This window comes from Amblyomma maculatum, chromosome 10, assembly GCF_055883805.1.
Source record: "Amblyomma maculatum isolate TAMU_Amacu chromosome 10, ASM5588380v1, whole genome shotgun sequence".
Taxonomy (NCBI): Eukaryota; Metazoa; Arthropoda; class Arachnida; order Ixodida; family Ixodidae; genus Amblyomma; species Amblyomma maculatum.
In genome coordinates, this window is record NC_139353.1 from 41,903,217 (window position 1) to 41,921,194 (window position 17,978).

General features: G+C 47.1%; 1 protein-coding gene across 1 annotated transcript in view; it reads right to left on the reverse strand.

Moving 5' to 3' along the window:
- Positions 1-17,978, reverse strand: part of puf (ubiquitinyl hydrolase 1 puf) — a 109,430-nt gene that overhangs the window by 70,632 nt on the left and 20,820 nt on the right. Inside the window, exons 12-23 of the mRNA XM_084582591.1 lie at positions 15,853-15,956; positions 13,725-13,907; positions 13,064-13,224; positions 11,900-12,001; positions 8,299-8,542; positions 6,984-7,111; positions 6,792-6,881; positions 4,539-4,637; positions 2,897-2,979; positions 2,673-2,827; positions 1,378-1,651; positions 247-332 (exon numbers count right to left, since the gene is read on the reverse strand). Coding sequence (XP_084438717.1) covers positions 247-332; positions 1,378-1,651; positions 2,673-2,827; positions 2,897-2,979; positions 4,539-4,637; positions 6,792-6,881; positions 6,984-7,111; positions 8,299-8,542; positions 11,900-12,001; positions 13,064-13,224; positions 13,725-13,907; positions 15,853-15,956 — 1,709 coding nt within the window. The remainder of the gene's footprint in view (positions 1-246; positions 333-1,377; positions 1,652-2,672; positions 2,828-2,896; positions 2,980-4,538; positions 4,638-6,791; positions 6,882-6,983; positions 7,112-8,298; positions 8,543-11,899; positions 12,002-13,063; positions 13,225-13,724; positions 13,908-15,852; positions 15,957-17,978) is intronic.

The window sequence follows — 17,978 nt, forward strand, 5'->3', positions numbered from 1 at the left end:
CAGAGTTTTCTTTCTGGACTACCAAATTCGAGGAAACATGACAGGTTTCCGCAGCTAAAGCAGCTGGATCAGCTATGCCATGAAGTTTGCACTAGCCACCGTTGTACAAGACATAAAAGTTGGCAAGAGTAGCAATTTAAGAAATCATCCAGCCTTCTGAGAGCGCAAAGACCTAGTGATTATGGTGAATGCTGCTACTACCGATAACAGTGACGCTGCCACACTTAACAACAAAGTCTTGCTTACCTCAGCAAGGCTGTCAGCAGCTGTTCGCAGGCTGTGCATGCATCTTTGTGCGAATTCCTCTTCCCTTTCTAGGGTGCCCTGGTGAGCTAAAAGTTAAAGAAAAGAACAAGATCACCATTATTCCTCACAAGCTAAGCATGCTAGGAAGAAGGAGTGACAGAAGCAGCATAAAATCTCAGTCTGCACCACAACATAGGATTGCAATTGATACACGCTGGAACCAGGAATAAAAGTGGTTTCAAAGAGAAGGAGATGATACAACTTTCCTTTGCGCAGGTTTTCTTTTCCTGTGACGAATAAAAGAATAAGCCTTGCGAGCTACTCACAGATTTAATGCATTCAAAACTTACGTTACACAGTCCAATTAAAGACATCCAGCAATGCATAAACTATCACTGAGGCAGAACTCTAACGTCCTGTTTTATTCTCCTTATTGCTTTCTTACTACATAGCACACATTATGAGAGACAAGGTGACAGCTGCGCAAGGTGACCTCTACTTTTGCAGTTAATTTGTTGTCTAGTCCCCAATGGACGACTTCTCTTCTAATTTTGATGTGGACTGATCTCGACCGCTAATGGTCAAGCAAAATTACACAACTGAAATTTATCATGTAAATACTCGGCCCAGTTAGAAAAAAATGCGTCAGACGAACTGTAATAGGCCCTGCGCAATCTGAATTCAGTCACTAGTCCTACAATCAGACACTATTCCTTGCACGCCAAGGTTAGCATTTAAACCGGAAGCCCCACAGGAGACCCACGCAGCATAATACAAGTAAGTCTGTTTATAAACCACACAGAAGAAAAGTCACCGAGCAGATTCATTGCTTCTCTAGCCCAGTGAGGAAAAATGTGTCAGAGGAACTGTAATGAGGCCTGTGCAATTTGAATTTGGTCACTAGTTCTACAATAAGTCACTGTTTCCTGCACACCAAGGTTAACATTTAAACAGGAAGGCACACAGAACACAAGTAACAAGTAATAAAAGTAACATTATAGACCAGACAGAAGAAATGTCATAAAAAGATCCAGTGCTCCTCTAGTGTATGCATTTTTCCTAAGCTAATGGGAGAACAGTAACTCTCTCCCCTCGAACTCACTCGGACGCCAAAGCCACTCCTGAACTCACCATGGAGGTAGAAGCTGTTGAGGTACTGGACGGCCGCCATGCTGACGTCGGTGCTGGAAGCCCTGAGCGCGATCTCCCACAACTGGTCGATGCCACTGGCCAGCTGTGGTGAGGAGCTCACGCACTGATCTTGTTCCATGGAGCTGGATGAGGAAGAGGAGGGCCTTGGACTCAGCAGGACCGGGTCCACGGGAGCCACACGACTGGAGCCGCTCAGCTGCTGGAGCAGGTGCAGCGCAGTCATGCTGGTCGAGGCAGCAGGAAGCTGGGGCAGCTGCAATAGCCCACAAATCAAGGGCCATTTCTTTTCTCATTATCACTAAAATTACAGCCTCTTTTTCTCCTCTGTAACATGTTTGCTTCAGAAGCCTAAACTCAGAAAAGAACTGTACAGCACCAGCACTGCTTCTCCAAAGCCTCCCTGCTACTGTGATGATGTCATGGGGGTATGTGACAATGCCAAGCGCCAGATTTCTCGACGGTGTGGGGGGATGTCATGAAACTGTGTGACATGGCTAAGTTGGCAGGTCTCCTGGTCATGTGACATGGCAGGTAACAGGTTCAGCGATTCCTGGCAGCTAGCTGCATTTATCTGTCTGCAGACATGTGTAGACAGCTTCGCATATCAGGTCAGAATGCAGCCAGAGTAGACACGGAGTCAGTCTACCGTACTATTAGAAAACCCCAGCAAGCGAACAGGGCTACTGCGGATGTGTGTGGCTGAAAGCGGAGTATAGACAGCTTCACAAGGCTAAGCATGAGCAGTGAGCAGCAATGATGGATGGGAGAAGTAGACTCAGCAGACTACACACTTTAACGCTATTGCATTCTCAACGCGCAATGAAATTAAGTGCCCCCTAAATTTTTTTAGTTTTATACTTGCATTGTATATTTTTGTTTTCTTAGCAAACTATACAACTTTTCGCACACCACAAGTATTCACTGTGCGCTGTTTGCAATGCAGCCGCTCACATGTGAATATGCAGTTGCCTCGGTGCATACAAACCCACAAGCATGCACGCACACATACGCATGCACAACATGTTGGGTTGTCCCCAAATGAATGATAACAGGCAGTGTCCATCCTGCCCATTAATGCATCTTTATCAATGTCCCTTTGCACTCTTTTTAGATGTCAGGACACAGCCCCTCACTTGTACACAAATTGCGTCAAAGTGACTTAGGGGCACCTTCACAACCTTGCAAACATGAGCAAGAATTACCGCTACATTGAACTAAGAATGAAGAAATGTTGAGAATGCATTGACAACACCTGAGAAATGTGAGAAGGCTACCTTGTGCATAAGCAGGTGCCGAAAGAGGTCGGGACTGAGGGCGTGCTGCTCCTTGCTGCGAACTTGGCTGAGCAGCCAACTGAAGAGCTCGTCGCCACACTCCGGATCCAGTGCCAGGCACGACCAGAGCACGTCCACTTGGTCCCGACTCAGCCCTGAGAATGGCGGCGATAATGTGACTGTGCACTTACGATGCCTGACCAGAGCCACCACGATTCACTCACCAAAATCGTCAGGAGATCCGGCCGTTGAAAAAATGCAGGACAGGAAGTGCAGCCGCACCTGTATCTGTTCCCTGTGGGTATAACTGGAAAAAAGAAGGATCAAGTCCATCTCATCACGCGCTGTATAAGGACACAGCTTGCTATATATGTACAATGGCTTAGACAATCCTCAACTTGAAACTTTCTGGAGGCAACGGCAGCTGGCTAGTACCAGTAGCTATCATTTACAAGCAAAACGCATACAGGGCAAAAGTCAGAAACTGTTTTTTCAGTGAGGTTAATTTTTTAGGTTCCCAAATTCTTCTAATATTGTTCAATTATTCAGGCTGCCTGTTAACGCCCTCACAGTTAAAAAAAAATATTCAAAAACTGTATTACTCTGTTCAGCTGCTGGCTGTACTAATCAGGGCTAAGAAAAATGAGCACCTGCCCATTTTTTGAGTGCCAGTATTGAAAGGAAGCTAATACATCTAGACTGCTGCATTTACAAAACATGCTATATATATATGCACCAGATATTGTACAAGAAACAGTGCAATCAGCGCAAGATTCTGCAGGCAACATGGCTTAGGAACCATGCCTCGCATAACCTGCACTATTTTTAGCCCTCTCTGCTATCTTGTGCACTGTGCATGGCAGTGCACTGCCGTTTGCACATGTTGCACAAATGAGTATAAACACTTTACAGGGTTGAGTAAATGCTCCTAGCTTGTTCATCTTAAAAGGGGGGATCCGGGTTTTTGCAGCCGAAAAGCGGTCAAAAAATCTGATTTTCGATTTCCTCGTTTTCGCAATCCTGAGATCTTTCCACAGCTACCTCCAAAGTTTTGTTGCAAAATGCCGCCTAATTTGCGCGTAATAATAATAATTGTTCCACAGGAAAGGAAAGGCGCAGTATCTGTCACATTTGTTCCGTGGACACCAGAACCGCGCCGTAAGCGAAGGGAGGAAGGTTGGAGTGAAAGCACCAAGCACACACAGAGAGAAAGAGGAGCCATAGCAGTGGGCTACGGAGCAATTTCGACCACCTAGGTCGAGGGTGGCTGATCCTGGCCCTGATGGGGCTGGGACAGGTAGTTAAGCTTAAGACCAGGGCCCGCTTGCACAAAACAATCTTAAGACTGTCTTAGCCAAGTCCAGACTTAACTGGAGTCTAAAGAATAGGCCACTAGCATGGCCGCTTAAGACTGGAGTCAAGACTGGGCTTCAGTCCTGACTTGAATAGGTCGCTTGTATGATTACGACTCTAGTGCTGTCTTGGTTAAGACACAAGGACGCCAGGTGTCTAAGTAGAGAAATTAGGGAAATACAGGGATGCGCTGGCACTGTCCCTGCTGTAAGATGTACACATTCCGTCAATTTTGTGTTGTGTAAAATCCGTGCCATTGTTTTTTGTGGCTTAAGATTGTGTTACGAGGAAAAATGCCCCAAGTGGTTGCTGAGGCCGTTCTGGGAAGCCACTCTGGTGAACATGAACCCGAAGCGTTCGACGTTCGGAACACGAGCCGTCTTAAATAAGCTTGGTCTTTCTAAAGACACCATTTAAGTCTGGACTTAGCTCGGACTTTATCGTGCAAGCCGGCCCAGGATCCCCCCTTAATGCAGATCGATAAATGAAGCAAACAAAACAAGTGAATCTTACAGCTTGTGCGCGGGAGAAGTAGATTTCTTGTGGCTGTTCGTGTATCGAACAAGGTCTTCGAGAAACAGCCGCATCATTCCATGTTCACGCTCGGCCCACCTGGATGGAGAAAAGCAGTTTTGTCATGAGCCCAGCTAAGTATAAAGAGAAAATAGCCCTTTTCGTCTCACACATAAAGCCTATAGTGCAGCAGAAACCCAACAACAATTTAAAGCTATAAAACTCTTCCTAATTGTTCACTTCAACTGACATAGAGGTCCCACCGAAATCATTTGCGTGGTTAGTCAGGAAAATTGCATCGATGAGGCAATTTCTATTTATAGCCATCACAGCAGTATGCATTACAGTCGAACTCATGGAATATCCCCTTGAAAATTCCATGTAGAAGTATAGGAAAACTGCATCATATATAAAACTCAATTTCACCGGTCATTCGATTAATCGAACTTCGCACCACGCACTGGAAGATTTGCCTTCCCCAAAGACTATCGTATCATCCTCGGCCGTTTGTCCCGTGACGTTCTCAAGCCACGCGCGGAAGGAACAAGAGGGAACAGTTCGACGACGGCTGGTCTAGGGCAGCGTTACACCCTTTCCCCCAAAGACGCACGCATCTGTGGTGATCGTTTGCCGCGCGCCAGCACGTGATGTTTGCAAGCCATGTGCGCGAAGGAACAAGAGGGAATCTGTTTGGCAACGGCCGGTACGAAGCAGATGCAGCCAATGCAGCCGTGGTGTCCGGGAGAGGGGGAAAAATGGGATAGAACGAAGCACGAGGGTTTGCCCATTCTTCTGCCGAGCTTTCACTCTCCTTCCTCTCTCTTTCCCGGTCTTTGTTTGCAGCACGCACTACGCATGCGTCAACAAGCAAGCTTAGCCCGTGGTAGACAGAACATCGGATGCTTTCTCCAGTATGTGTTGTGCACCCTCTGCGCGCGGCAGCTGACGTGCAATGTGCACGTCTCATGTAGTCATGCTGAACGTGCGTTAGCTATGGCGGCTACGGACGTTACGAAGCGGCAGAATTTTTTTTCTTTTTCTTACGAGAGACTTTTATCCTTGTCGTGCTGAACATGCGGAGTAGTGTAAGCTATGGCGGCTGCGGACGTTAAAACGTGGCAGACTTTTTTTTGCGAGAGTCGTCCATCCTTGCATCTATGAATCAATGAAAGCACACGGTCAGCTGCAATCATGACACCGGCTTTGACCACTGTTCGCTTTAAATGGCCTTTGCAGCTTTCGCGCTTTCCAATAATTTTGTGGCAATGGTCTACGCCCGCCCCAAGCGCGGCGCAGTCAAACCAGGCTTGCAATCAAGCCATCACGGGCACTCTGCTAAGTTCGCTCCCTGCCACTGCAGGAGCTATCAAAAGTATGGTCAAAACATAAGCACGCCGTGACGTTATCACTGCGCAGCATTTGGCGTGCTGCAATAAATGAGCTGTGGGTGCGTCACTCCAAAACGAAGAGACGTGCCACCGAATAAAGGCTGTTTCACATGCAAGCAAAGACGCTCATGATTTCTGCCGTGGCGACGCAAAAACCTGTACTGAGCTGTCGCAGCGGCTCGAGCGATGCAGTTCCAACAAATTTGAAATTTTTCGCTCTGTCGCTGCCACTCATCACTGAGTTCGCTCAATCACTTGCATGTGAACTCACCTTAACGCTTTTTTTTTTTTTTTTAATTCTCGAGGGAAAAAGTGGATGGTGGGTTTGTTATGCGAGGGGGTTGATTACGTGACAAATACGGTATCATTTTTCATGATCGCAAGTGACGTCTCAAGCCGATTTCTGTATATCGAATTATCTACATATCGAACTATTTCGCGATCCTCTTCGAGTTTGATACATCCGTGTTCAACTGTAGTATAAAATGTACAGTCTTTGCCAAAAGTAAGCAGACTGCGTAGTTTGCTGCTCATACGTATATTAGAGGTGCCCCGTTTTCACCAAAGATCAAAAGGTCTTTAAAAGTGAGAACAAGGGCTCTTCTTATCTTACGTATGTTTAGAGCTAGAAGCCTAAATCATACAACTGAGAAGTAACCACGCAGCCTGGTGAACCACACAGTACACAACCAGTGAGAACTGTGAGATATTATAAGAATCAAATGCTCTAACTAGGCCAGTTTTGCAAGCAACAGTATCTATCTCTCACTGCAACTTGTTGGACATAATGGAGAGGAGTCTGCGCGAAGAACTAAAGGAAAACTGATTGTACGGATGGTGCAAAGGCAGCAAAAGACGTGCTCACATGGTAACACAGTGCGTGTCAGCACCTTCCCTGGGCTGCTGAAAAGAGGCTAGCAGCTTGGGTAGCAGGCGTAGAGAGACAACCACAGACCTACAAAGAGGTAAAAGAGAAACAGCATAGAATGCCTGCACTTGTTGCGTAATGAGCTTGCAAAGGTTCCCAGCCATCTGAAAAAAAAAATAATAAATTCACCTGCTTTGTGACAGGTTGCGGAGGCAGCCCTCGATGAACTGGGTGCGTACAGTGCGGTCTACATACCAGCACACCAGGCTGCATAAGACTTTTTCAGCTTCAAGGGCCAACTCTTCGCCAAGCTCCTCCTGCGAGCGAAGACAAAATTATGACAGTGTGAAAGTGGTGAAGATTTTATTGTGGTTTGTTTCATAATTTAGTTATTTTTTTTAAACATACTGCAGTCTGGAAAGACTGCAAGCAGGTGAGAGGATGCAGATATAATACAGATCAATGCTCATGAAAACATATTTGAAATGCACACTTGGTTCAAGAGAAGCACAAAATAAAAAAGGCGTTACATGGCAACTTATTCAGAGCAGTAAAAGAATGCAGTCAAGAACACAAATATATGATCATATACCAGTAGAACAAGCTAAGACAAGTAAAGAAGTGATAACGACATTAACGTGGGAGTATCAAGATTCTAATGCACCACTTATAGCAAACTCAAAACTTTCCAAAAGAAAAAACTGTTAGAGACAGATTATTCCACTCAATTAACGAAATGGCTCAACATAATATAGTCACTAACTGATTTTTCGAACTCTGTGCGACTCTGGAAATAGTCTGAATAATCGAACAGTCCGAAAAATTCGTGAACTTAAAAGAGGTGTCACTTTTCTGTGAAAGGTCGGCTTTGAGAATCCAACTTAGTCGCTCCCCAAGTTTCATTCGTATGCCGACAATAGTAAAGCGCAGGACGGTCCACTACTGTAATCTGCTTTTGCGCGACGTCTTTGTGCACGTGCTAGCGTGATTTGATACTACAGGTCACCAGTGGGCGTGCACTCTATGCTCTACCTCTCATAAGCCAGAGACATGTTTTCGTCATATCTGCAATGCTTCACTTCGTGACAGTGTGACGCTGCTATCATACTGGAATACAGATGCCTCGCGAAGCAATAACATTCAGTTTCCACGAGCAACGGCAGTCGCAAAGCTGGTGAGCTGAAACACACTGGAAGGAGGCGAGCAGAGTGACAGACTCGACTGGAACGTACGAACTCTGCACTTCACTTGGCTACTGCTTGGCTGAAAATGCAAATAAAGCTATAGCTTCGCCACGATGCTCACCCTCAAACGAAAGCAGGCATGCATTAGAATGCGCAAGCCATTAACAGGAAGTTTTTTCCAAGAAAACTATATTCACACAACTAAACTGCATTCTCGACGCCTCCTATATGCATCAAATGTGGCACTCCTGTGATGGACAACAGACTGTGGCATATATGTTTTTTTTTCCTTAATGTGTAATTCTGACAAAACCACTTACGATTTTGCCGTCCTGCAATAGGTCCCACAGAAGTGTCTTGCCTGGCTGGCACACCTGACTGACATTGACTGGGGAAGTTAGCGTCACCTCCCTTGAGGAGGCCGCAATGACCCTTGGCCACGACGGCGACCCTTCCTCCTCCCCGTCAAAGTCGGCCAAATTCTTCTCAGACTGGTTGCTGGCCTCCAGGGAGTGGCAGCTCCCGCCCCCATCAGGACTCGAGGTATCCCTAGGAGCCAGCGTGCTACGACAGAGAATGCACGGCACAAACACAATAAGTCCTCGAGACCACATGTGTTTTCACTGTGGCAGACCTGCAAACGATCACGAAACCTGGAGATTTGCTATTGAGCCAGGCCCTGTGGTATGCATTCGGCTTTTTCCTTACCAGGCTAATAGCCAAATTTAACATAGTGCAGTTGATTCCGGAGAAAAAAAAAAAACTAAGTAGTAGGACCCATTTGTAGTAAAGTCACAGGGACCGGCAAAAATCTTTATTATATCATGGTCTTTACAATATCTATTGTTGGTGACAGCATGGCGCTGAAAATGCTGTCTGGTAATTAAATGGCTATTTAAAATACCTTCTACCTCCCTCTTATCATCTCTTCGTGGCATTTTTTTCAGTTAAAAAATTTTTTTGTTTACATCTTGCAGATGTACCGTATTTACTCGCGTAATGAACCCACCTTTTTTCCAGATAAGTTGACATAAATTTGGGGGGAGGGTTCATTACGCGGGAAAAAAAAATTTAGATATTTTTTAGGTCGAAATTTCATGTCACAATGAAGATAGGAAAATCGCAATCCCAACCTTACCTTTATAGTAAAAACACGTACGCGATGAATGTGAATTAAAAATTCATTTTTATTTTCATGCTGCTGGCTGCTTATGGTCTGTCTCACTCGGGCTCGCTATCTGAATCCACGCTTCAACTCATATCGCTTGCGACTTCGTCGGCGTCGTCGTCTTCCCACAGCGCGTCGTCTTCACTGCCGTCGAGGCTGTTGGAGATGCCAGTCTTTTTGAAGCTGCGGACGACCATCTCGCTGGGAATCACACTCCATGCTTCTAGAATCCATGGACAGAGCATGTCGATGGTGGGCCTTCTAATCTTACCTGCGGGAGTCAGGTCGTGGTTTCCCGCGGCCATCCACTCTGTATAGAGCCGGCGCACGTTGTCCTTAAAGGGCTTATTAATGGAAACATCAAGGGGCTGCAGCACTGATGTCAAGCCACCTGGGATGATAGCGAGGTCCGTGCGTAACTCGCTCATTCGGCAGCGGACATTTTTTTCCAGATGGCCGCGGAAGCTGTCCATAACAAGCAGCGATGGCAGGAGAAGAGCCCTGGGCCGCCGTCCCCAGACTGTTTTCAGCCAGTCGGACACCAGCTCGGCCGACATCCACCCTTTCTCCTGGGCGCGAATGTGGATACCGGCAGGAAGAGTTCCCTTTGGCAGAGTCTTTCTTTTGAAGACGACGAACGGCGGCAGCTTCCTGCCGTCCGCTGTTACAGCTAACATCACGGTGCACCGCTGCTTCTCGGCGCCCGTCGTCTTAACCTGCACACTTTTCGCACCTTTCATATCGACAGTGCTGTTTCTTGGCATGTCAAAGTTTATAGGCATCTGGTCCGCGTTCCCGATTTGCGACAGCAGGAACTTTTTGTCCTCACGGATCCGAATGACAAAGCGGTGGAAATCACGCACTTTGTCCCCACAGTCTGCCGGCAGCCGCTGGCATAACGTAGTACGCCTTCTGAGGCACAACCCGTTCCGGCGCATGAAACGAGTCGTCCAACCACTGGTCGCCTTAAATTCACTCGCGGCAATGCCGTGACTTCTTGCAGTGGCCCGCGCGTGATTCTGTATCAGCTCGTGGGATACGGCACATCCTTCGTTGCGGAGCCTCTTCACATAGCTCAGAACTTCTTCCTAGACGCGAGGAAACTTGCCCTGCTTCGGCCCGCGAAAGGCCCGGCGATCTTTCTTCGTCGCTCTGAGTTCCTCTTGTTGATTCCTCCAGTAGCGCACACGCACGGGGTCTACACTAAAATGCCGTCCAGCCGCGCGATTGCCATGCTCCAAAGCATGCTCCACGACTTTGAGCTTAAAACCGGCCGTGTAGCTAGCGTAACACCCCATCGCACAACGCGCAGAAAATGCACAGCACGCACGAAATAATGCAAAGGTCGTAGCGAAGCACTTAAACAACAACAAAATAGGACTGGCGAAATGGCGACCGACGCTGTCCAAGTGCGTTGTCTTTACTTCGTTCTGCCGCCGCCGCGCATGCATGGCGCTATAAGCAGAGGTTTGCTTTGCATTTAATAGATGGCACTCGGCAACCTGCATCATCATCATCATTGTAAAAAAAAAATCTAGAGAAGTTTGACAAATTGGTTCGAGAAATACAAAGAAAATAGCCGAGCGTGGTGGAAACTGCCGTCACCCCATTTCAAAGAGGACGCCCCAGTAAAGCCCTTTGCGCATCCACCAACGAATCATGCAAGGTCAATGAACGATCAACGAAAGCGTGCAGTCGACGCCCGCGTCACCCGCGTTCGCGTCGCCGGTGTTCAGCATCGTTGGCTTCAAATGATGTTTATTTTATCACTGCGCGATCAGACAATTTTATGATCGTCGACAGTCGACAGCGCCGGCCAATTGAGCCAAGATAACGCGAACATGCTGAACACCGACCCTGCGGGCGGGTGCGCGTTATTTACACGACGTAAAAAAAAAAATTCAATTTTCGACGACAAAAGTGGGGGGTGGGTTCATTACGCGAGTAAATACGGTATCTCCAAAGCAGGAGGGCAAAGTGGCTACGAATACAGCCGAGCTTGACTTCATGTGAAAACACAAACACGGCATCATCTTTCACTGTTTCGTTCTTCTAAGGGTATGACGCGAATGTGTTAAAAGCTCCCCCCCCCCGCCCCAATTTGCGGCACCATCTTCCCCTCTTCTGCCACTGCCTGCCTCATTTTATAGATGAATCCTCTTCTACCTTTCATTCTTGCCCTTCTGTGGGGTGCACCCCCTTCGCTATGGCCATGACCTCCTGCTTTCATGGTAGGCATCCTTCGACTTCTCACATCACCATCAGATTTCGCATTCTCCAGTCCTCGCCATAACCTCCTTCTTTTATGGTAGCCACACAGCAGCTTTCAGGGGCTTTCAACAGTGCCACCTAGTAGCCATGACAGGTGGCATTTTGTACTGCTACCACCTGGCCATGGCTGCCAAGTGGCCGGTTACGCCGATAACTGAGCCAACAATGATGGCGTACCAGCCAGGAACAGGTGTCTAAGCGTTGCACTCTAAAAGAGGGCAACAGCTAGGAAAAGTTTTTCACCATTGGAAACCACACAAATACCAAACAGCCTTCGGTGCCCTTGCAAGGGACTTTACAGTAAGGAAGAATAGGCACTACTGTGGACAAATTTAACACAAGGAAAACATCAATAGAATACAATGGAAACTGCATCACTTCCAACAGTCAGCGCACCATAGGCCTCAGCACAAAACATACATGGTTCACGAGCACCAGATATGGTAACAATGACGGAACCAACACAAAGAACTGGCACTTGCCGGGAAGGTAGGGACGACCCATCCGCACCGTGCCAAGACTGTGACAGCTCAACAGGGAGAGCTGGGCCCTCTTCTCTCGAGGAGTGTGGACGACCACCCAGTCTGCAATGAACAAGGCTGGTTTTGGTTTGGTTCGGTGCTATAGGATTTAACATCCCAAACCGCCGCAGGGTATAAGGGACGCCGCAGTGGAGGGCTCCAAAAATTTCGAACACATGGGGTTCTGAAATGTCGTCTAGTATCGGTGCACTAAGATTACTTCAACATACTTCAATGCTTCAACATATTGTTAGGCATGTCTATATAGAAACTTGGAGTATGCAAGCTAGTAAAGTGTACTTTGCTTTCTAAAAATATGAGAACTTTAACAAAGATAAAAAATTACAAACAGAGAGAGTGAAGCGACATGACATGCAAGATATGTAGCAGGAAAACACTGTAGCATACTTGTGCTGAAATGGTACACCTGTATTCAATACCCCTCCATAAAAAAACATAAATGCAACAGAAATGGCAGTGATTTTTAAAGCCAATGATGGAAGAAAAACTTTAAAACACATTCAATGACAGCAAAGTTTATATGAGAATCAATCCAGCTTACAAGACCCTTTACAGCATGAATCTGTCTCTGCCCCTATCATCCCAAGAACTGCAAGATGACTTCAATTTTCGAAACATCGAGCAGTAGTATTCTCTTGTGCTCTCTTCAAGCAAAGATGTTAAGAAGCCTTGTCACAAAGCGTTAAGCAATGCGTGAGCCTTGGTATCGAAATGTGCTCGCCCAGAAGGCCTCACCTTAGCTTACAAGGACAAGTTCACCACAGTTCACAACGAAAAGCTGGCGAAAATGTCAGAAGATGTGAGTATGCACACACATAGACAGGTCCTACATACACGTTCTTTCCTTGAGCACCTTGTCCCTTTAGAGACAGGTTTCAAATGGTGTGACACAGCCAAGACGAGAAAAAGCTCACCCGGAAGGCTTTACCCAAAGTCACACAACTGCACTAACTAGCAGCAGTTCACAAGATGAAAAGCCAGTGAAAATGAACCACACAAGGATGAAAGCACACAGACCGGCACCATCTGTGCGATTCCTTCCTTGAGTGCTTGATCACTTCAGTGGCAGTTCTTGAACAATACAACAGGATTGAATAAGCTCACCCAGGAGGCCTTGCCTTGCCCACCAGCGCTCTCTCCAGTATCTGGGGTGTCCTCGGGGTCCCCACAGGGCACCGCTCCTCTTCACTGCTCAACTCCTCCTCGGTCTCTTCTTCCTCCTCCTCTTCCTCACCAGCACTCATCCCACTTTCTTCCTCATCCTCCTGTTCACCCCATAGACAGATAGTATATCCACATCACAATCCTCATCACCAGTAGCTGTGGAAACAGCAGCAGTTAGGTAAAAGTTCACTTCAGGTTAGAGGCCCCTCCATGTGATCTCGAAGAAAGGTAACTGTCTCCACAAGACAAGTGAAAGAAAAAGAGAAAAAAGAATTCACATTCAGGAAAGCTGAATAAAATTTGCCATTATTTTCTCCGCTCTTCTGAACAGTTCGTAAATTTTTTTTTTCAAAACGTTCCCGCCTCTAGAGCCCAAAACTACTTCAAAAGTGTTTACGAAGATCAAAAGATAGGCATCTCACAATTCCTTTAATTAAATCGAGCAGAAATCAATTATTCAGATATCGTGTTCATGTACAGTACAATGTAGTGCAACCTATTCATTGTTTAAGCTCAACCTGGAAGAAGGCTTGGTGGCAGGTTTCACACAAGAAACGTCAAGGCTTCGTGTTTCCTGTTGAAAAAAGCGGAGGTCACTCACATGACCGTCGCCAGCCAGCTGCCCGGCAGCCCAGGGCTTCAGAGCGGCCATGGCTACCACGGGCCCCTGCGGGTGGTGGGCGGGAGAGCTACCTTGGCTGTCTGAGGATGACTCCATGGCCACCTGCATCGCCTCGGGCTCACCAAGCCCACCCACCTGGGGGCAGTCTTTGCTCCCTGACACCTACGTGGCAGTGTGGCCATCAATCAGGCACGGCTTGTGAGCACAGGCCCTATTCATGCGACGTCAATTGTGCAGTGTGCCTACGCTGGCAACCGTGGTGATTCCATCATGTTGCAGCCAAGAGTAGGGTAACCAGTTGTCCGGAAAGCCCGATAATGACCCTCCCCCTCTTCGGCCCGGCAGAGAGGACAAAGTTTATGTCAGTGCCCTTCAGTTCGTGTCTTCTGAAAACCAGGGCACTACAGTTCGTTTCTTCTGGGAATCAAGGTCTAAACTTGCACCACTCCATCACTGAGCTAGGGGCATGGCACAGAGAATATCGGCATTTTGCTTGAAAATGGCAACCTGTATATTTTTCTTTTAGCTTTTAGTTTCGATCCCTACAACAACGTGCTGGGTTTCCATAAAGGAGCATCCTGCTGCTCGCCAAGCTTGAGAGAAAATCGGGGTCTATACTGTGAGCTTCCATACACTGAACGACATTTGCAGTGGATGATGTATGGGAAGCACTCAGTTAAGCTGACGTCTCTGATAAACTGAACAATTCAGAGATTGTAATGATATTAATAATGCATGGGCACTAATTAAAATAAACCTAGTCAGCACAAGCTCTTGCAATGCCACAAGAGCATAACTGAATAAGTTTGAACATACAGGCAGTCACACCTGGCGAATACACTTTTCCAGTACTGTAAGAAGGCAATGATTAACTGCGTGTGGTTCTGCATGTGGCATTGTCAAATATATTCTGCACTTTAACACTTTCCTTATTGTGCTTATTCAACACAGTTTCGAGTCCCCGATGTCACCGAGTTCAAGGCACTTTTCAAGCACATTTTCAGCCACCAATTATTTCCAAGGCCAAAGTAAGGGTTTTATTTCTGCTTCATGTCTATACCTCCATGAAAAATAAGCTTGCCGTCGGCGACTCTAATATGCCTGCCCCTGACTACTGTGGTTAATACTAGCTGTGAGTCGCAATAGAACACTAAACAATCTGTTTTAACATAGAGAGCAGATCAAGAAGACAATAATTTATGTTTTCTTGTAATACCCATATTTATTTACATTGTTTTCAAAGCCACAAATGCTTTTTCTGGCGACCTTGCAAAAGTGCAGCACCAATCATGTGCATGACTTCAATGCCATCTATCCAAGATGTATATACAGTAAAAGCTCGTTAATTCGAACTTCACGGGACCGGGAAAAAAGTTCGAATTATCCGATGTTTGAATTATCGAATGGCCTCGAAAAAACTGACCAAAACCGTTTGTACTACGGTAAATGTACCGTATTTAGTCGCGTAACGAACTCGCTCCCATAATGAACCCACCCAGCCCCGATTTGTGCCTACGAATCTGAAAAAAAAAAAATAATAATAATAATAAAGGCGTCAGTCGTTAGCGCGTCCAGCTGTTTGTGTAAAAGTGCTAAGGAGTACCAGACAACATCCCACGATCACAATCTTTTTTTAGTCGTTTACAGACTAAATAAAAAATTCTCTAGATATTTACACCTGCGGTATAATACAATTTTGTGTGCAGCTTATCTCGCCAGCAGATTCTACTTTCAGCTTCAAGCCCACACTCAATGATCACTGGCAGCCACCCCAAGCCGCTGCTCGATCACCGCTCAATGATCCCTAGCAGCCACCACCAAGCCGCTGCTCGATCACCACTTTTAGCCTTGCTCCTTACAGTACACCTAGGTTGGCATCCAAGTACACTTACCTCCCCCTCCTTTCTTCTTCACTGTAACTTCCGGTCACAACATCCCTTCATCGTGAAAGCGAGTGACAATGCCTCAAACGCAGTGCTCTAAAACAGCGCAGCGAAAAGGTTGCCCCAAATGGAACTACCCGATGTCCCCTCAGTCCGTGTAGTGGCCAATATGGCGAGTCCCTTTCTCTACAAACTTTCCTCTGCACAAAATGATGCCAACTCACCTGAGCTGCCTGCGAGGGGAAAGCCACTGGGTTCTCATCTTCCTCCTCGTCCTCTTCCTCTTCGCTGGCATCAGTCGCCTCGTGAAAGCCCTTCTTGGAGACGGCTGCAGAGACAACAACACTGAGCGACACAAACCATAAAAATATCCCAGAGCAACTAAGCAGAACAAGAGTGGTCAAATGTATTTTCTGAGCGACTGTATAGTACTCACATCTACAAGTTTAAGTAACATGCCCATCCTGCTTTTTAAAAAAAATATCCACATTTTGCAGCAACGCTGTCACTCAGAGAGCTTTGCCTCGCTACGAAAAAGGCCATGGATGCCTACAAGTACGGCAAAATATTTTCTTCCTCTGCCTTTATTACCAGATTGTGGCATATACCGTAAAAACCCGCGTATAATACGAACCCGAATATAATACGAGGTGAAATTCTGGAGACGCGAAATGGAAAAAAAAAGTTTTTACCGCATATAATACGAGAGAGAAAAAACAAGACATTTATTGAAATCGGACCTCACACTTCAATCACTTTCATCTTCAGCAGCGCTTTCCTCGGAAATTTCTTTGTCGGACAAATCATCCCACAGGTACTCATCTTCTGTGCCATCGAGGGCGTTTGAGATGCCGCACTTCTTAAACGAACGGCGCACAAGCTCCTCTGGGATGCTTGCCCACGCGTCCACAATCCATTTGCACAGCGTGGCTGGCGATGCTCGCTTCAGCCGCCCGGCCGGCGTCACTGCAGGCTCACCTGACCGCATCCATTCCGCGTAGCATCGCTTGACTGCGTCCTTGAAGGGTTTGTTGACACAAACGTCGAGAGGCTGAAGTTGTGAGGTCATCCCACCCGGAATCACAACAAGTTCTGTGCGGCAGTCGCTTAGCAGCCTTTTCACCGAGTCGGCCAAATGGCAACGAAACGCGTCCAGCACGAGGATGGATGGAAAGGACAACAGTGCACCGGGCCGTTTGCACCACACTGACTTCACCCAGTCGAGGACAAGATCCTCGTTCATCCAACCTTTTTCGTGGCATCTCACGATGACATTCTTCGGCAGCTCCTCACCTTTCGGCATTGTCTTGCGCTTGAAGATGACATAGGGCGGGAGCTTGCGGCCGTCTGCCGTGCACGATAGCATGACTGTAACCCGCGTCTTCTCGTTTCCAGTAGACCGGATACAAACTTGTTTAGAGCCTTTCTCATGGACGGTGAGGGGCGATGGCATGTCCAGGTAAACCGGCGTCTGGTCAGCATTGCCTATTTGCCCCAGCTGAAAGTTTTTGGTCTTTCGCAAAGAAATCACGTGGCGCTGAAAAGCCACCAGCAGCTCTTCGAAGGATTCGGGCAGCTTTTGTGAAATCGAGGTTCGCCGGCGTAGCGAGAATCCAGCACGGCACATATAGCGATGTATCCAGTGCTTGCTTGCTTTGAAGGCGGAGCTCGGAATTCCCTTTTCCCTTGCAAGCTCCCTAGCTTTTGCTTGCATAAGCTCTACGCTCACAGCTAGATGCGATGCTCGCTGTTCTCGTACGAACTCCGTCAGAGCGAGTTCAATTTCCGGGAATGCGCCATTCTTTGGCCCGCGAAAGCTTCTTCGCATTCCCTTGCACGCGAAAAGGGCTTCTTTCTGTCGTCGCCATCCGCGAATGCTTCCCTCGGTGACGCCAAACTGCCTCCCGGCCGCACTGTTGCCGATGTTTTCAGCAACTAAAATCACCTTTCTCTTAAAAGCAGCCGAGTACTGTTTCCGAGACCCTGGCATCCTGCTCGTTCACTTAAAGAAAAAAGCGTGCACTTTTTCGCGAACCGTGGTTTGCACGAGAGCACATGCGCTGATGCTGTGCGCACTCGACGACTCAACAACAAAGAGACGACACCTCGACGTCGTGGCCACTGCGGGGTGCGGCCACGTTAGGGCAACGAAGCCAAGCCGTAGCCGCACATCGATAACAAAGCCAAGCCGTAGCCACGCGGCAACAACGAAACCAAAACTTCTCGCAAAACTTTGACATTTTGGTTGGGATCCGCAAATAATACGAGGCGGAAATTTGGAACGCTGAAAGTTGGAAAAAAAACTCGTATTATACGCGGGTTTTTACGGTAAATACAAACAGAAAGAGCT